Genomic DNA, 19,181 nt, shown 5'->3' with positions numbered 1-19,181 from the left:
AACTTGTTTAGAGAAAACTGGCAATGTTGTATCATGCACACAGCACAAGGCACGCAATTAGCACGATATCCTCCTGCACATGTTGCTTTGCAGATGTCTCTGCTGCCTGGTATTTCCCGGGGTTTCTGTGTGGTCTGTCTCTTCCTAATGACTCCTACTAGTACTGATATATGACTCTCCTTTACAGTTTCTAGGATCGTAGTCTCATTAACTCCAACCCCTGCAGGAGGGAATGGTACATCTATTTAGACTCATTAGATCATCCCTGGTGAGCCCACTTTCATAACAAGGCTTAAATGCTTCAGATGCAGCTATAAAATCACCCACAATTTATGAAAGCAGAATTTTGTGTTAAAGCTCATGCTTAGGAACCTGCGTTTGCAGAGAACTAAGAACATAATTATTTCCGTTTGCTTGTCATTGTTAAAAATCACTACAGGTTAAACACAACATTCTCCAATGCCTTCTCAGAAATTAAAACTAAAAACCATCAAAAACTAAAATGTTTTGTTTCTAAAAAAAACAATCTTTTTCTAAAATTTTTATTTTACTGCAACAAATCTGCAAAAACAATGTGGAATTGCTGTAAGACTTCATCCATATACCCATTTTTCAGTAAATAGAAATAAATGATTTTCAACTTTGCCCAGAAGAGCTGTATAGGCTTATGTCCTGAGCAGTTTTAAGGTTCCATCTACAATGGGTCTTAGGAAGAGAAAACCTTAGGAACTTCATCTTAGAGTTGCTTGGCAATTTTTATGTTTTAGTAGGAAAATGGCACTGTTGGAGTCTAAATTGATTTCTAGAAAAATAACACAGGCTTGGTAGGCATCTGCTGAACTCTAGATAGTGCCTGAGGGTCTAGGAAAGGCTGGCAGTTCTGGGTCCCTGACCCTAGCACTGATCTGAATGTGTGTAGGAGATCACAGAAAATGCATAAAAGGGATTTGAAGTGAACAAAAATGACTAGCCATGCTTTGGTCAGTTTTTCAGTATAAGGACATTTTTCTTATGACTTCAAGCATATGAAGCGTCCTGCTGGGTTTGGTGCTGAGTGGTAAAAACAGCTCCAAGTTCAAAGAAAACTGGTGTTCAACTGAAAATGATGCAGCACAGAAACATGCTTATGATGAAATGGGGGGAAAAAAAAAAAAAAACAAAACAAAAAAACACCTCAGCAGTTCTTCCAGGAAATCTTTTAGAGGCTAACTGTACAGAAATTTTCAAGAACAGAGTCCTCAGACAGGGAACCCAAGGCTATTAAGAAATCTTAACTAACCTCAACTACCTAAAATGTAAAATGGCTCAGGGGGTGCTTCTTGGAAGGAAATGAACAATCAATGCTCTGGACAATACTGCTTCAGAAACTGAGTTTTCTTTGGTGACAGACTACGTAAATTGGAAGAAGTCTGTGTATCTTCAGTATCGATGTCTTTAGAGTGCGCATACACAGACCGGAGAGCAGAGCTAACCTGCCTCTACGTGCCTCCCAGTGCCCTGAGGCCAGCCTGCCAGCAGCTTTACGTAAAAGTAGGGGCTGAGCCCACTGCACTGGGGTTCCTTGCTGTGCCTGCACCCAAAAGCCTGTCTTCGTATCTCAGAATAAACTGTAACTGCTTTTGACTCCACGAAGCAATGAGAGCACACCAGTTTGCCAACGCCATGAGAAAAACTAGCTCCTGCTCCCCTGGCATGAACTTTAATGTGTGCATGTGTAGATGGGGGATGTGAAGTAATACTGGAGTCAGTTTAACATAGAAATCAGTCACTGTACCCACCGTGTGATTCACAAGCTAAATTCACAGAATCAGGCTAAGATAAGTCAGTATGCAACCAACACTGAGCTTTCTGCCAACCTGCAATTTAGTTGCTTTACTTCTGAACAGACAAGAAACCACCTCAACAGAACCTAAGTCCTAAGTCCTTTTCATGTGTCATCAAGCTGCCGTCCATCAGCTTATCCAGATGTGTAGCACGTTTCCCAACAAATCTGAAAGTCGTGAAGCAGCCAAAGCATAACTGTTTTCCAGAGCAGAACTTTCAGCTACATCCACAAAACCCTGGAAATTTATCACATGCACTGAGTATTTCATTTCAGAGACCCGTCTTGGGGCAGGAAAGGAGGAACCTGTGAAAAACAAGGCCCAGATTCACTATGGAGGCCTGTAGATTCATTATGGGAAGGTCTGGGAGTAGAGGAAACCTCCCCCCTTAACTTGGTGCTCTTTTCAGACAGAAATCTTATGGGGGCTTTGCAATCTTCTTGAATGCCTCTGAAAAATTCTAGGCATGTAAGATGAAATCCTGGGTCTCAATGAAAGTTTTGTCTCTGATTTCAGTAGGGTCAGGGTTTCTTTCATTCACGGACTTGTTTTGATTCTTTCATAGCGAAGACAGTACTTTATTGAGACAAGCCCAAATTCAATGGAGAGACCAAATGAGCTTAAATGAAGTCTGAGTTGATGTATATTATACCCTCTCCCAGCCTGTTCAACATGTAAATTACATCAACAAACTCTAACTAAGATTGCCTTAGGCATATTTAGCCCCCTCACTTGTTAAAGGCCTTAAAATCTGGCCTTGTCTGCAAGGCTTGAGTATTACGCTGGTTTAAGCATTATGCTATAGGTAAACACACAAACTGGTCTAAATGTCAACTTTTTTTGGCTTGATGATACAAAATAACACAGGTGTATGTGGCAACTGTCAATTTCATTATCATTATGTTGATTGGAAATTACGCCCCTTTACTATAGCAGTTTTGACATGACCCGTATTCTCTGACTCCTAAGAAAATCAACACAAACCAAAACACTACAGCTTTATGAAATCTTTCATACAAATTTACACCAATTTTACCTTCCTGCTCAAAGTACAAGTGACTTTGAAAAAGGCCAAATACAAAGATATATGATACTTATTCGTTAAATCATTGTAAACATATCTATCCCATCTAATTAACTCCAGACAGTGCTCCAGTTCTCATCTCAGATGTATTCACAAGGGTCTGACTCCCTAGTAGAAAAAGATGTTACTCTCAAGGGTAAAATAAGGCAGTTCTTTAAACTCTGACAATTGATGGTTATGATATCCAAGGCAAACCGCTACAGACAAGATTATCAGGGAGTTGCTTTAGGTGCAGCCGGTACCAGACCAATCTCCCTTTTCTGCTAGATGGATGTAAAAAAAAAAAAGGGGGTATGTGGACACTTGGTATACAAGGAGAACAAATGCAGAACCATGTGGGAAACCCAGCTCAACCCACCAGTGGGTAACAATAGCTTTATATGAACATGGAGTAGTGAAGAGGACACACAGTATAGTGCAACTGGACTTCACTCAACACTACTGGAATGATTAAAAAAAAAATTGCCACACCAAATCCCCTAATTATATTCAGAACAAGCTATACTGTCTCCTCCTATGAAAACATGTTCTCCTACATGTTGTGACAGGCACAGGACTTATTTAGCAGAAACTTTATCTCTCCCTATAATCTTGTATACATATAGTACATATACACATATATACACCATGTGGGTTTTCTGAGTGCATCTGATTACAAACTATCTTCCATCATAACCTGTTCAAAGGACAAGCCAGAGCTTGCTCTGACTTCAGGAACACGACAAACATTTGTTCATCTAATGTTTGGGTTTTGTGAGAGCTCCACTGATCACTTAACATGTTGGAAAAATTCTGAAGGTCTTCAGGCCTGTTGATTTTTTGTATTTTTCAGTGTTTTGTAGACAAAGATATTCCAATGCCTACTTATCTTCAACTAAAACAAATGAGAGAAATAATGATTTTTGCCTAATTTCAGTGTACCATAGGACTTTATTGTATCTTTACCTGTTATATAGGAGAAAGTACTATTACCACACATTTCTATTACACAGGTACAAATCGCTATCAAATTGTTCCATCTGATAGTGCTAATAAATTAATAGCATTAACTTTCTCACTATGAGATCTGCAATAAATTGATGATCCTTCTCTGAAACTTCTGGAGCTTTTCTTATGTCACTCATCCTGCTGGGACTGTGAATCTACCAGTTCCCTGTAGGTCTTAAAACATCCCTACGTAGCTCTTTTAGCTGGAGCATCTCTTTCTTCTGTCCTACTCAACCTAATATCCACCAGAACAGCCAAGTTCTCTTCATAGTTACTACTTTTTCCAGCGTGTATGAATGGACATCACTCAGAAGCACGGCTTACATTTGGCTGCACTGCTCACTGAAAAAGCTCTTACTCGTGTTCTTTATTGGCTGCTATTTTCACAGTCTGCATGTCATCAGGAAGCTCTGCCTGCAGTTTTACTACATGTTTTATTTCAGATCATTAATAAAAACATCCCAAGTTACTTTATCTATGTATGCTTTATAGAAGTTTGAGTTTGACTCAATGCTCTGGCGGAGCTCAGCTTGTAGTGGTGAACTGAAGCCCAAGAGCGCACTTTTTGTTTTACTGAGTGGCCTCCTTCCTCCACAGAGAAGAAAACCAAAAGGAAATGAAAACCACGGGGACAGTCCCACCACGTTAACCTGTGAACCACACTGAAGTGCTGTAGGTCACCTTAAGAAGGTGCTTCTTTTCCTCGACTGACAATTAAGAGATTACTCTTCCAACTGAGCCATGTGAATTACAATCTGTGAGTACCTGCTGCTTGCCCCCTCCCAAACGCACCACATCCCCAGATGGTGCACATGTCACAGTGATATGAACCACAGCTTTGGGAGCCTTGCTTAGTTACCACACATGAACCCTGTACAGGCCTAAGACCTTTATGTAAAATTTTCAGAAAATGGTAGATTCTTACAATGTTCTATGTGCATCTACTTCATAAGAACCATACTCACCCCTTTGTCTACAGCACTTACAATTCCAATTGGCCTTTTGTACCAATAGCTGAGATACAGGACTAATCTACACATGAATATCTTTGAAACATGAAAACAACAGGCACGGTTTTTCAATAGTTCTTCTGATTTATCTTCTGAAGAATCTATTTTCTCAACAGAAAAAGAATGAAAATGCCACTTGAAAGAGTGCAGGTAGTAATTTGGGTTAACAGCAAAAAAAAATGTTGAAATTGCAAGGGTTATGGATTAACTGCATGCTGAAATGAGCTGTGTATCTATTTTTAAGGGTCCCAATCTTTTAAGTTTGAAGTGAGGTGTGTTTTCTTGTTTTTATAGTGATATAATAGGAAAGTTGAAGTGCATATTAACAAAAATCATCTAAGGAAAAGCAAAACTAAAATTAGTAATGGTGATCTGAATGTTTCAAGAGAGATAGCATTGAGATCTATTAGCATTTATTGAAAATGCATAGCAACAACTGCCTTGCAACCATTTTTAACTCCAATTTCTGATTATCTGCATTAATCCATGGTGCCAGAATAGAGTTTGTGCTCAACATACTCAATTGCCTCTTCTTGAGCTTTCGTAGGTGATATAAGCTATGACTGTCTCCCCCAACATAAAGAAACAGCCCAGCCAGAGAATGCTCCAGTAGGAATAAAAGTAAAACCACATCCAGAGAAAGCAAGAAACTAAAAGCTTGTTGAGCTGAATGAGCTCTTTGAAGGGAGACATAGAAAAAACTCCGCCCTCAAATCAAATAACAAAAAATTACAGGTTAAAAAATGAGAAATGACCAAATCCTCAGGTAGCGTAAATCCTTGCAACTCTACTGACTTCAGCAGAGTTTGCTGATTCTCACTAGTTGAGGAGAGGCCTAGAGATTTTATTTTGTTGGGCACTAGTTATTGCCAATAGGATTAATAATGATTCTTTTCCTTATTGCCATTGATCTTGATATAATCTGTGTTGTTTTTTTTTTTTTCCTCATATTTTTTGGGTCACCTTGGTCTTATTCAGGCAGTATTTGTAGTAAATTTTTAAATGTGTGTTTTAAGAATGTGGAAATAATTTGACATGCTAGTTGCTGTAAGGGTTGTTATATATTACTTTAGGAAGAGGCTAAGTTAGGCACATAAACGCTCTAAGCAGTAGATGGTAATGCTTCCCTCTGTATTTCTAACAGGGAAATTGCTTGATGACTTGTCAACTAGGGCCCTTAGAAATGACATATTTCCTCTAAGAAAGGACATTATGTCTATTCTACCAGTGTTTTAAGTGTAACGGCACATTTCGAGGCATGCTCAGCTACGCAGCCAATGATAACCTTACGAAGATGCACCTTATTAGCTTTGACAGAATGCTAATAAATCTCCAGCCCGGAGGGTACTCCTTGGAGAGGCCTGGCTCCTTACCTTTGACATGGGGGATGAAGTGGTGTCGGAAGGGGGAGTTGGGGCGGGAGTCATGGTGAGCGGAGCTGCGACTGCTAGTGCGCAGGTATGACAACCGCTGCACACCAGTAGGGAGCAGCTCTGCGGCAGCAGGGAATCGGGGGGCAGAACAAAATGAAAACAAAGAAAAATAATAAGAGAAAGGCAGGGAAGGAGGCTTCAAAGGAAGAAAAAAAAGGCATTAAACAATTAGGATTCTGAAAAGGAGGAAGGAAAAAAAAAAAGGTTAAAAGACGTACCAAAGGGTTCATAAACATTAGACAAAGTTACAGCAAGTAGATGAAGAGAGGCTCAGATTTGAACTGCATTACTAATTCAGCGTAATATTTACTTGCTTAATGAGCTTCTTATCTATGCCTTGTTACCAGAAAATAGCCTGCTGCCATCATGCAAACATCACAAACATTGACGCTCAATTAGTTAAGAAAGCAGCTGTTTTGAAAAGTGCCTGATCAACCCCATGTCAGTCAAGAGGCATGCAAGCTGCCCTCTATTGTTTTAAGGCATTCCAAAAACTCTACCAACGTCAGCTAGGGCATCACGGTAGGAAAAGGCTGCAAACTTTTTCAAAACTTGTAGCACTCAAATTTTGAAGAACCTGATGCTGACAACGTCAACACAGTGCTTCGCTTCTCTCTCAAGGGCTAGCTGGAAGCCAAAGAGGAGTTACTTGGGGCCACTGCATTTATTCAGAGAGAAGTTATTCTTGCAAATAACATGGCTACAAGAAGTGATATTAAGAAAAGAATGTTAAATATACACATGCTATTATTCAATATGAATAATACTGGAGGAAAATTATAAATTAACAATCACCCCAAAGCAGGGTAGCAAAGATCAAAATGATGAATTCTACAGACTTATGTCTGTGTCATATGAGAAAAAAAAAACAGGTTAGCCAAAGATGAGATCATCTGAACAGAGATAAGCTTGAACAAATATCTTCTCGGAAAATCCCTCGGGCTGCGAACTTTTGAAGATTTTACATTTGGACCCAAATTCTTGCTTGAGCCCATCCGCCCATCAAAGAATTACACAAGCAGAGCCTACTTCTGAGGAACATCCTTGACTGAACACAGACAAAAAAAATCAATCACAGTAAGTTCTGGAATAAGTCTTGGATTTGTTCATGCCCCTGATACAACCGATAGAAATGGAAAAATCCCCTTGAAATTGCCAGAAACAAGAGACAGAAGTTTGCAGCTTTTTCATGCTTTATAAGTCTCTCAGTTTTAGTTATAATGTCATCTTAAAACACAGTCATGTTGTCAGCACTAACTATCAGACACAATTTGCTTCTGTCCCACCTCCCTTGGGCCCATTAAATAAGGCATTCACTGACAGACACAATTAGCTGCTTTCAGCCCACCCTTACTAGGAAATGGCTCCAGCACTCAAGTTCCACAGTGGTGGCTCTACAATTAATCTTTAATTTTAAAATTGCAGCTGCTATTGTGGATGGGCCTTTGGCATGCTAAGTGTTCGTCTGCAATCACCAAGGAGGATGGAACTGCACGATTGTATCACTTATTTTAAAAACGGGTCACAAAGATTTAATTCATTACCATAAAGAATAAATCAATCTTGAAAAGTATTCAATGAATTGCATTTACAGATACATTTTTATGCAATTTGGGCATGGATGAACGCTTAATTTTCAAGTATTGCTTTCCTATACACAACTAGTAATTTGAATGCACTTAGAACCTGAATGACTGTACATTCTCTGTATTATACACAGAACTTGTGCATCACTGCTAAATCAATAAAAAAAATTGTATTTTTTTATATGTCCCCTAGAAAATGTCTATGGCTTCAATTAAAAAAACCCAAAACTATCTTGCAAAGCATGAGTATGTTTAAAAAGTGACTAACAATTCAGAATATGCTGGGTTATTTATTTTATATAAATATTTTTTAGGAGGGAGGAATCCTACATCTGTGACTTCTCTATAGTCAAGCCATAACGTTTGTTTCTAAGATGTGATACTTTTCCCAAATTCCTGAACGAAGGTTGTGTTTCATTGCTGTAAATTGTTGATCACTTCCACAAACATACATACATTTAGAAAATAATTAATCAGAAATAAAACCAGAAGATCAGTATTCATGATGACACTCATCAATCTACGGCAAAAGACTGCATCAATCATGAACAAAAAACACAGGTAGAGGAGAAGATATTAAAATAGGAAACAATTTTTCAAATGACTGCTAAGAGAAACAAATGCTTATCTTTGCCACTCGGTGACATAGTAAAGAAACACTACTTTTATACATGCTTCTAAGGCAGTTGCCCTTACCAGGTCTGTGGAAATGCTGAGGGGAACGTGACATGGTGGGTGTGTAGCTGTGACGACTGTACACTGGAGAATTAATGGAGCCCTGACTAGTAGACCTGTGAATCATGCGATCCCGAACATCCTGATAACCCTGCAGAATAGAAGCAATTAAAAAGAATTCACTAGTAAATATAAACGTGCATTACACATTTCTTTTAGCAATGCTCAACGTTTGTGGATCTGCAGATATCAACAGAAGCTACTGAAACAACAATATTCCCTAAGCTTTCAACCCATTTCATTGTTATTGTTTGTTAATGATCTGTTCAAAGACTGATCCATTTTTATAGTCAGTGTCAGAGTTCAGTCTTGGAAGGTTCTAACTGCACCTGTCATTCAGCGTAATTTCTATTAAATCTTATGTAATCCTAGATTTCCCCATGTTCCTGTGATTCAATAAGGGAAGTTGCCTGTTCAGAGGATGCCTGTGCTGCAGCACATGGCACAAGATACACGAGCCAGCCTTCAATTAGCTAAGGTGGAGACCAGCAAGAGTTCAAAAGAGGCAGCTCAGAGCTCTGTGGCTTAATTTACCATGTGTCTCAACTAGCTACAAACAGGGTTTTTAGTACCCAAATTAGATCTGACGCCCCCACCCAACCATCTGAAAACATGACACCTTCTTGCACAGCAAAACTCAGTTTTCTCAGTTTCCTGGAAAACAAACCAAAACAGAACAAACCAAAATAAACCCAGAGCCAACAAAACAAGAAAACACATGCAAAGCAAAGCAAAACAGGACAAAATGGATGAGAGCAATTTGAATGCACAAAGAATTACAAATTTTATAGTCACCTTATTTTTATTTTTATTTTTTTAAGCATGTAGCAATCACCGTGACTTTTATGTTGCAAACAAACACGCTACACCCCCAAAATGAAAATGCTTATGCAATGGCATCTATAGGAACCTGACAAATAACTCTACAAATATTTAATGTTATCATAATGTTCAAAACAGCCCCCAGGGAAAACCAAACCACAGTTATGTTTTCTTCTAGGCAAAACTACAAATGTTTTAGTAGCAACCATGTCTTCTTATTTAAATGCTTAGAGCAGCGTTTTAGCTCATGTCAGTCATCCGTCTCCGGAGATCCTGCCTGTGGCAACCAGAAGAATCAATGTACAAGAAGTGACCTCTGCTGGACAAGTGGCTCTGCTTTATAGACAATAATTGGGTAGCGCCACGAGCTTCATTTCTCATACAATCTGTCAATGAAAGCTTAATGTTTTCTTTTTAGAGTTAATTTTCCTTAAATTTCAATATTCAGAAAACATTTCTACATAGCAAAAAGAGATCAGATGGGTAACAAAATCAACACCTGCATTTGCTGAAGTGAGCTATTGTAATCATAGTAAGATTATGTTCCACCAAACTTACTTCTGCAGAAGGGGTAGGTGATAATGTCCTTGGAGACTGCAAAGATACAAAAAAAAAAAAAAAAAGTAAGGTTACAGAATCATCACGGCATGTTTTGGGCTAGAAAATGGCAACCCAGACATATAAAATGGCAATGAAGACATAACTGAGGCCATTGTAACACCGTAACTTGCTTTTTCCACATTGCTCAGGAATTGGTCCATAAATCATTGAAGCAATTAAAGTCTCTGGGAGAATCTTTATAAGCGTGATTAATTCAGTCAAATATCATGCAACAACATCTCTCAACCATCTAATCATTGTGGTAGTTAAAGCATATCTGTAGAGATCAGAATCAGAAAGGGTTATTAATTTAATAAGCATGCCTGTTATGAAGAAATCTTTAAAGTGGAAATCAAAAGTAAATAATCTTAACTCAAAGCTTTGCATGGCGCCAGAAGTAGAGAATGACTTCCAGGGTGAAGCATGCTGTTCCTCCAACACACATACTCTGGCAAAAATCTCCTTTTCCTCAAGGCCTTACGTTTCACAGCCAATGCAAAGCAGCACGTAGTTGTCACCAACATTGATATGATCTCTCTCTATGTTAGCTTTGTATTCATCCATAGTTATGCAAGGAGAACAGACAGGAATTTCAGCATGTATATTGAAAGAAGTATGCAAAAGCCAGCGGTAAGAAATACGCGCAATAGTTATGAAGCGTTTCTATTACAGAGATAGGGAAACTGAGGCAAGACGTGCCTTTAGAAATGAAGCATAAGATCATGCATAAACTGGTGGTACAAACAAGAATAAAGGCTATGTATGATTACCAGTTATGTGTCTTTTATCACAAGACAATTTGAAGCTGGAAGATCAGGATTTAAAATATTTATTCTTTTATGCATTAAATTTCCATATTACTTAATTGCCATAGCAAACACGGCAAGAGATTATGCTCTTAAATATGACCACAGTTGTTACAGGACGACATAGCTGTTAAGATAATGTCTCAGCACCAAAACTGCTGATTCTGGTTTAACTTTTACAATAATGCACAACAATAGTTAGTCTAAAATGTATGCTCAGTTTCTGGTAATAACCAGAAATTCACCTCTACATTTTGCAGTGTGAGACCATTAACTCTCACAGAGCTGGTAACACTGGTGATTACTGTAAATAAACAAATTTCCATAATCTGTTGAGGTTGCCTACTTGCTCAGGCAATGTAAATGGTTGTCACAGGAATCTAAGACTGGGAAGGCAACCCAGAAAGCGACTTGCTGATTCCATGACCAACATTTCAGGTATTTCCACTCCATCACTAACTGACATCATCTCATTGCTTTTTGGGAAATGGAGCCACCCTCTGCAGCCAACTCATTGTTTCATCACGCATAGGTGAACTGCTGTATCTCAAATTCTGAGTCATGCTTCTTCAGAGCTTATGAAGTCTTTTAAAATCTGTTCTGTTGCACAAATCTTTACACTAGTCAGTTCAAAATACGCTCTGCAGTAGACTGTGAAGACAAAGTTCCAGAATAGTAAGCCAGTGGAAACACAAAGTGACGTCTCCAGATATTAAAAACAACAACAACAAACTTTGGTAGAGCTGTAGGGAACAAAATTACAGCAAAAAAAAAAAAAAAAATTTACAGCAAAATTTCTACTCCCCACGGCAGGCTCAGTCTTCTGTCACTTTGAGATCTAAGGGGCTGCTCTGATGCCTGCAGTCATGCAGATCATTCTTCGAAATTCTGGGAAATCATCTGGGAAATTTTGGCATGCAACATTTTGGCCACATTTACAGGTGTAATTTTACAATGCAACTTCCAGCACTTTGTACTGATCTCATTTTAATTGCCTTTTGAATGAACTACCAGGTATGATGCCTGCTCCATTTTGAAGCACCTATCACATTAGAAAAAAACAGTTTTCACATTTTACATCAGTTTATTTACTGAAAGCTGCTACAGACAGCTATTGCTCTCAACTGACAGAATACTAGAAGTAGAGAACGCACAGGGTAACGTTGCTTCTCTCAATATGTATGCAGCAAAAGTCGGAGCTGACGAAAGACTTGATTCCTGTGCTAACCAGGTTGCTGCTAACGGGGCAGAAGTTAAAGGCCTGAAGAACCTGAGCAACTTCGACTTTCTAGAAATTTTATCACTGCATTAAGGGTCAGCCTCAATAGCAAAAAAAAAAAAAAAAAAAAAATATGTACTGATTTCAAGCAAACACATCTTCAAACAGCCACAGAGCACCAGAAGGCTCATTTCTCATCTGTTTTGTGTGAGAAGCTAAACCACCTCTTCACGACCTTCTGGCTGCTGGTGGATGTGTAACTCAAGCATCCAGTGTCTTTAACTAAAATGTCCAGCTCCCGCTAGATGGTGCTGTGGGAAAGTGTTTCTCATCACAGATTTATAGAAAAACAAGATTGGGATTTAACCGAACTCCACAAATTATTGGTGAGAAACTTTTCAATGCATTTCCCTTTTATTTCAATAAAGAAAAATGTCTCGTGCTGTCTTTGCACTTTCTGTAGCTGAAGTATACAATTTTCTTGTAGTTTATTCCCTGTAATTTAAGGTTTGTTTCCACTACTGGATTAATTTTGGTTGCTCTTACACACCTGCCTTGTACACATGCACATCTTTCTTACCTGAGTTTGATTTTTTTATATATTTTTTTAAATTTATGTAAAGGGCATTTCTAGGGTGCAGGCTTAAAGTCAGGCTCACATTTTATTTAATCCCACCACATACAAACACTTTAGAAAAAGAATGCAGGCTAAATTGCTTAAAGTCTGTAAATCCCTGCCACGACTGAACATGTCACCTCCTTTGCTTTTTAAAGATGATAGCAACTGATATTCGAAGATTAAGTGTCACTCATATACAACAACACAAACACAAAGTAAGAGATCACTCCACCCCTGATGGGCTTGTGCTTTCATTAGGGAAAGGGAAGGGAGGAGAAACAGGGACAGAGAGGCGAGGTGAATTGCCCAAGGTCACAGTAGTCACCAGTAGCATTGAGTAGAAAACCCAGATCTCTTGAAAAGATGGTGAGAACCATTTTGTTTCAAGAACAAATTTCTGTAGTCACCAGAAATTAATTGGATTTAATGCTGGTGATAATACAGGGTAAGAAAACCCCAAAGGCTTTTGCCTATTCCCGGAACAAGCATAAGGGCAGACAGTTTCCAACATATGCCTTTATCAGTGAGCAGCATCCCCTTAAGGATTAACAAAACTGGGTGAAATCAGTTCTTCCTTTGTGACTAACAAGAGATTTGTGTCTGTAGATGGTTCTGTGGAATGGCTCAGATCTGTTGGAACTGCTCAGAGATCACCAATACATCTCACAGGAGTTATGAATCATACGTCAGCTGGATTCGCTGCCAGCCTGAATTTGAGAGCAGAAGTTCTGTAATATTCTGACCTGTTAATCACCTGTTGTATTCCTGAGCCAAACAGTCTCCTGAATTTCCTCAAGTTAACTTATAATATAGCTCACAATTTAAGATTAGTCCTATGAAATATCAATGAACAAAGTACAAAAGCAGAGAAAACCAATCTATTGCTGAGAAGAATGCTTTGCTAAGAGAGATTATCTTAGTCACTTCAAACCATCTGTGCCTGAATGCTCTACTGTACTTCCTTTTTCCTCAGCATATCTTCATACTTAATTCAGTTACTGTCAGCTAAAGTCACCGAGATAGCAAAGAAGTCTATTTCCACACCCATTAGATTTGCATTCTGGAAATTAGATTTACAGTCAACTGGTAATACCTGACAAAACCTGCTTCATGATCTGCATTTGAACCGTGTTAATAGTGGTTGCAGCTATAGAAGTTCACCTGAGAAAACTGAGGGACCCTACAACCTGAAAGATATCTTTAAATACAAATTTAAGAAAATAAATGAGACGATTGTTTCTCTTGTTGCAGGATAAAAGAATCTACTAAATGTCGGGAGTTTACAATGTGAGGCAGCTATTTCCATACTGCAACTAACCTGCTTTTCCAGGTGGAAGAGCATTTCATCCTGACCTATTTCAAATTTTATCCCATATGTATGTCTGGCAAAGTGCTCTAGAAACGTATTTCCCTTTGGTGTGCAAGAGAGAAAGCAGTCTGCAGCTCTTAATGCTGTTACTGCCACAGAACATTATGGTACTCCTCATATTCTGTTGTGAGCATTGGTGCTCTACAGCAACGTGCCTGGTACAGAGCACAACACCAAGCTGGCTTTTGCCTCATGGTCTGGATTTTGCTGCACCCAAAGGCTAGAATATGCATGCGAATTATCAGCAGAGACACACACAAACGGCCTGCAACCTGCTCCCCATTCCTCTGCCAGCAGCTGGTGTTAATGCAGGCAAGAAGTGGACCTGTGTGTTTAACTGTGCAGCTTCCCCACGTAACACATCGTCACGACTGTCCCCATTAAGCCCAGATCAAACACAAAAAGCACTTTGAACAGCAGCAGCAACAATTCTAAAGAGTGTCAATTAGAAATTATTTCAAAAGAGGATAGAAGCGTAGCAGGCTTTGAGTAAAGCTTATAGCAGAATGGGTTGCTTGTCGGTTCATTACCTCTCCAAGACTCTGTCTCTCCTGTCTGTCCTCGTAGGCGGAAGTGTAGAATGGCTCATAAGTAATTAGGTCTGGACGTTCAATGTCATAAATGGCCTTGACTTTGGGAATGGCTGCTAAATCCTTGTAATCAAGGATCTCATTGTCTACTTTTGCCTGAAGGTCAAAGACAGAACATAAATTAACTTACACAAATGCACTAGTAATTTCTATTTTACACAATTTATGATTTTGTGTATTTGTTATCACACTGTTGCCATGGAAAAACCCTTTTTGGCACTCTACACACAAAGTGGCTGCTTCTGTTTCTTCTCCAAGTGGGCCTCCCTCTAAAAGCACACAGTGTTTTCTGAGCTTAGGAAAGAAAGAACATTGCATATACAGATGTCACACAAAAGTTGCTTATCAACAGTACCGAGCTGGAAACTACAGCTCCACAAATGACTCATTTTGTGGCCTAAGGCAAGTCATTTCACCTCCGCTCTTATTTTCCCATCTGCAAAATGTGCGATAACATCAATTTAGATTGCAGATCACAGAGACTGTGAGAGGATTCCATGCAGGAGACCACAGACAGAACGCCAACCTATAAATCTGCACACGAGAGGAAATACAACTCATTACAAGGAAATAAAATGGCAAGCAGGACTAGTTGTCGGGACTAGGCATCAAACTCCCAGCTGAAATTTTTATATTGCACTCATCACTTAACCTATGCGCAAACTTCTAACTAAAGCATTTATTGCTTACTAACAGGATACCAAGTAGTACTAACATTGACTATTTTCTCACTAAAACTGCGAGACGTTCTTAACTAGTTTGAAACTGGGAGCAGGAAATCAGTTCTAAAAAGACAGTTGTGGCCATCAGAGGGAGCTGGAAAGAGGTCTTACATATTGTTTAGGTAGCTAATATTTTCTCTTAATTAAAAGAAAACTTGTTAAAAAAATCAGCATACATTCTTAACTACTTTACAGAAGTAAACTTGATTTTTAAAGCTAATAGGGAATATTCAATTTGCTTTTCACCTTTTCTACTAGGTATTTTAGTTATTTATAGGAGGCTGCACAAGAAAACAAGGCTGATCTGTTTCTACTCTCATTCAGTTCTGTTCTGCCTGAGTACTAGCACATAATGTCTTTATATTTAAGTGAATTTACCTTCCTGAGCCCTTCTAACAACCCTTCTAACAACCACTAGTCTTGGTGGTTCTTAAATAACACCATAAATTAAATACAATACAAAATACTTCTGATTGAGAAACAAAGCTTGAAATAGTTAGGAAATCCACTTTTTAATGGATTGTGTAATGTTTTTACCGCAGTCTGTCAAAGAGCTGCAAATATGTCTGGACATTTTAAATCACCATAGATACTTTCACAGACCCCAGATGTTGCCCTATAGACTCAGTTGTTCAGCAACAGGTGAAGCTACAGCTTATGCAGGTGATATTACCAGTTCTCCAGGACATGCTCTGTGGTTTGACAGCTGCAGTGTGAACACTTTAGACATATTAGCTGTTTTTTAGGTTGTTGTTGAAATGCACTGAAGAACTAGCACTTATCTCAAACTCAGGACTTGAGATCTGTAATTTTGGTAATTCTTCTGCGTTATAATACATGTAACAAATCTGTATGCCTTACATTTTCACCTATATAATCTTAAGGTTATCTACAAAATGAGTGATTCAGCATTAAGTGCAGGTAACAGAAAAGAAAGTCTGCCCTGTATCTGCTGCTTCTTCCGAACATAACCTTTGTCTTTGACCCCTCATAATGGACTCTCTCTCACTAACTTGCTTTCCTGTCATTTTCTTCTTCGTTATTATATTCCACTTCTCCCTTGGATACTGTGCAGGTTGTCTGGAGCACGTTTTATATGAGGACAAAGGCTATATGGACTCTTAAATGCATGCAAGTTCTTGGAAGTGTAGGTTATATGCATTGAAATACAGCAAGTCTGAGAAGGTTGAGCTGTTTTGTTATTCATCCAAGTACAGCTGATTTCATACTCTGCCTCCTTAGAACCGAACTTAGTAGATGACTTCTTCTGACCCTGGAAACTCCTCTGCCAAGAAAAAAGGGGCACTGACAATACTGAAGTATAGTGGTAAATACTAAAAGTGGTATTAGAAGAGGAGAAAAAGAAATAACTCTTTGAAATGTTGGGGCAAACTTCCTGTGAATGTATTTCCAACTGCAATTTCTAAGATCTGGTCAGGCAGCTGACCTGTCTGCCTTCTGTCCATCTTCACATCACCAAGTGGCTTCAGGAGATTTACTAAATCTTTATGTGGCCTGGAAAAAGCCTGCCCTGCCCTTGAAATTCTGTGGTGATAAAAACTACCCCTGTAATGGTGCTGAGAATTTTAACAATTCAATCACTGAAATGAAGGCATTAGCATCAGTATAGAAATGTTTTATTTCAGCACGAAGTATTTCATATTCAAGCAGCTCATTCATCAGAAGAAATACTTACATAGATAGTGTGGCCTGGTGAGCCAGGTATACTGGAACCTGGTCTGGAATAAATACTTTCTGATGATGTTCTCGTAGGCTGAAAAACAAACAGGAACTTTTCAGAGCCACCTGAAGCAATTAACATTGGTATCTTTGGTTTTAAGTGAAGAAATCTGCACACATCTTGAAATTAACCGCATTTTGGAAAAAAAAAAAAGTCAAGACAAATGCAAGCATTCTGGCATATTTCACAATCTTATGAGGCAGGTGTGGGCTTTTTTTTTTTTTTCAGGGGAAGGAGTGTTGTGAGGGAGGAATGAGGTTTTCTAAATCGTATGGTGTAAAAGACTGACAACAATGATGAACAAAACAAAACGACACCTGCCAGAGACACTGCAAGTAGCCATATAACGTACAGTTCGGGACAGTCCTGCTGGTCACTTTATCAAAATGTTAGTTCACAAACAGCTAGAGATTATCAGCAGCCATTGGCTCAGCAGCCAAAATTGTTGAGAGGAGCACAGCACACACGTCATTGCTTTCCAGGTGTTCAGTCACTGGATTTCCATTATGAATATGGAATTGAATTTGGCCCTTCTCAGCAGAAAGACCAGAAATCTTTGGCTTGGAGCTGTTCCCTGCATCTGCAGCACAACTTAGATGCAACCTAAAAGCTAAACTGTTGGTTGAAATTTCATGATTCTCCACACTGCAAAACTGATGTTTAGTGCCAATGTCCTGCAAACTGAAATTCAGGAGAACAGCTGCACCCCTACAGAGTGAGTGCTGCCGCACATTCAGAGGATTATCTAACACTGCATCAGTACTCAACGGACACTGATCCCCTAGCAAAAGTTTTGTGAGAGGAGAAAAAATAACTTGGCACTGAGATGTGGGGATCCTGAAAACCTGACAAATTTGAAAACCACTTATTTGATCAAAAGTCACTCAAGGCTATTGGGGCAATAACTCAAATATAGCATGCAACAGACAAAGGTAATCAAAGATCCCTCTTCCACTTGAGAAGCCATTTTTGTTCCCTAATTGACTGTGAAGAACTAACTCCTATCATAAAGTAATGCATCAGCAGATGACTCTGAGAACAGTGCAGTGGGTTGTTTCAAAGTCACCAAAAATTAAGCCGCCTTAAGCAGTCCTTACCTCTTGTCTGTTTGTGACGATGCACTAAGGGACCTTCCAGTCACACACTGGTGAGAAACAAGACTAAACAGCTTGGTTCACTGATTTTTCTTAGGAAATATTTGGAGTGAGCAAGGCTACTGGACATTTCTCATCCCTGAAACACTCTCAGACTCTTTCTACCTTTAATTTCATAGCCAGGAAAGCTACTGGAACCATCCTTACAAAAATGCTGAAGACTAGCTGAGGATCATACAGCAGGATTCCTCTGACTCCCTCTGTGGAAATGAAATCACCATATGCAGGGAGGGTCAAAGAAATAAAGGGCTTTGAACACATTCCACCAAAAAACGTGAAGATCCAGATCAAATAGAGAGCAGATGTGGCTATGGAATGACATGGTCACCAATCCCCTCAGGAGTACGTCTGAGAATGCCTTCTCAGCTGGACCTTTGTATGCTCCTTTCTTTTTCCCTCTGTAGCTGCAAATTCCTACATCCCAAAAGGGAGCTCAGAAATTTCTCAGCTGTCCTTTAGCTCCTTCCACGATGAAATCAAAGGAAAAACAAAACAAAACAGTCCCCCCCACACACTTGTTTGATGGAAACGTTACAAGACTTAAGCTGGCTATTGCTGAGAAACACTTCATCCCCTTTGCATTTTGCCATTTCACGCCACTGAGTGAAGACACATGTAACGTGCTGCTGCAGTTGCTATGGAAAACCACTGTTTTCATTACAACACAGGGAACACCATTAAGCACTTGAGGTACTGTTAGGGGCGTCTCTGTTACCTTTCACTTTTGGCAGACATGCTTTATGAGTTTTGTCTGATTAATTTTCCCTCTTGCAGGAAAACAAGCATGAGAGCCAGTTACGACTTCTTCTAAACTGGCACGCCTTCTGGGTTGCTTTTCCCTCTGGTTCTTTGTAATCTCTTCAGGAAATCAGAATTTTTCA

At 39.1% G+C, this 19,181-nt stretch overlaps 1 protein-coding gene across 12 annotated transcripts in view; it reads right to left on the bottom strand.

Moving 5' to 3' along the window:
• Positions 1 to 19,181, bottom strand: part of ABLIM1 (actin binding LIM protein 1) — a 192,048-nt gene that overhangs the window by 24,138 nt on the left and 148,729 nt on the right. For all 12 annotated transcript variants that reach the window (XM_067000417.1, XM_067000418.1, XM_067000415.1 and 9 more), the window contains exons 9-12: positions 17,102 to 17,179; positions 14,624 to 14,779; positions 10,039 to 10,074; positions 8,620 to 8,749 (exon numbers count right to left, since the gene is read on the bottom strand). In XM_067000417.1, coding sequence (XP_066856518.1) covers positions 8,620 to 8,749; positions 10,039 to 10,074; positions 14,624 to 14,779; positions 17,102 to 17,179 — 400 coding nt within the window. The remainder of the gene's footprint in view (positions 1 to 8,619; positions 8,750 to 10,038; positions 10,075 to 14,623; positions 14,780 to 17,101; positions 17,180 to 19,181) is intronic.

The sequence above is a fragment of the Anser cygnoides genome, chromosome 7, assembly GCF_040182565.1.
Source record: "Anser cygnoides isolate HZ-2024a breed goose chromosome 7, Taihu_goose_T2T_genome, whole genome shotgun sequence".
Classification (NCBI taxonomy): domain Eukaryota; kingdom Metazoa; phylum Chordata; class Aves; order Anseriformes; family Anatidae; genus Anser; species Anser cygnoides.
Note: the sequence above shows the minus strand (reverse complement) of the source record. Positions and strands in the feature narration are given on the sequence as shown.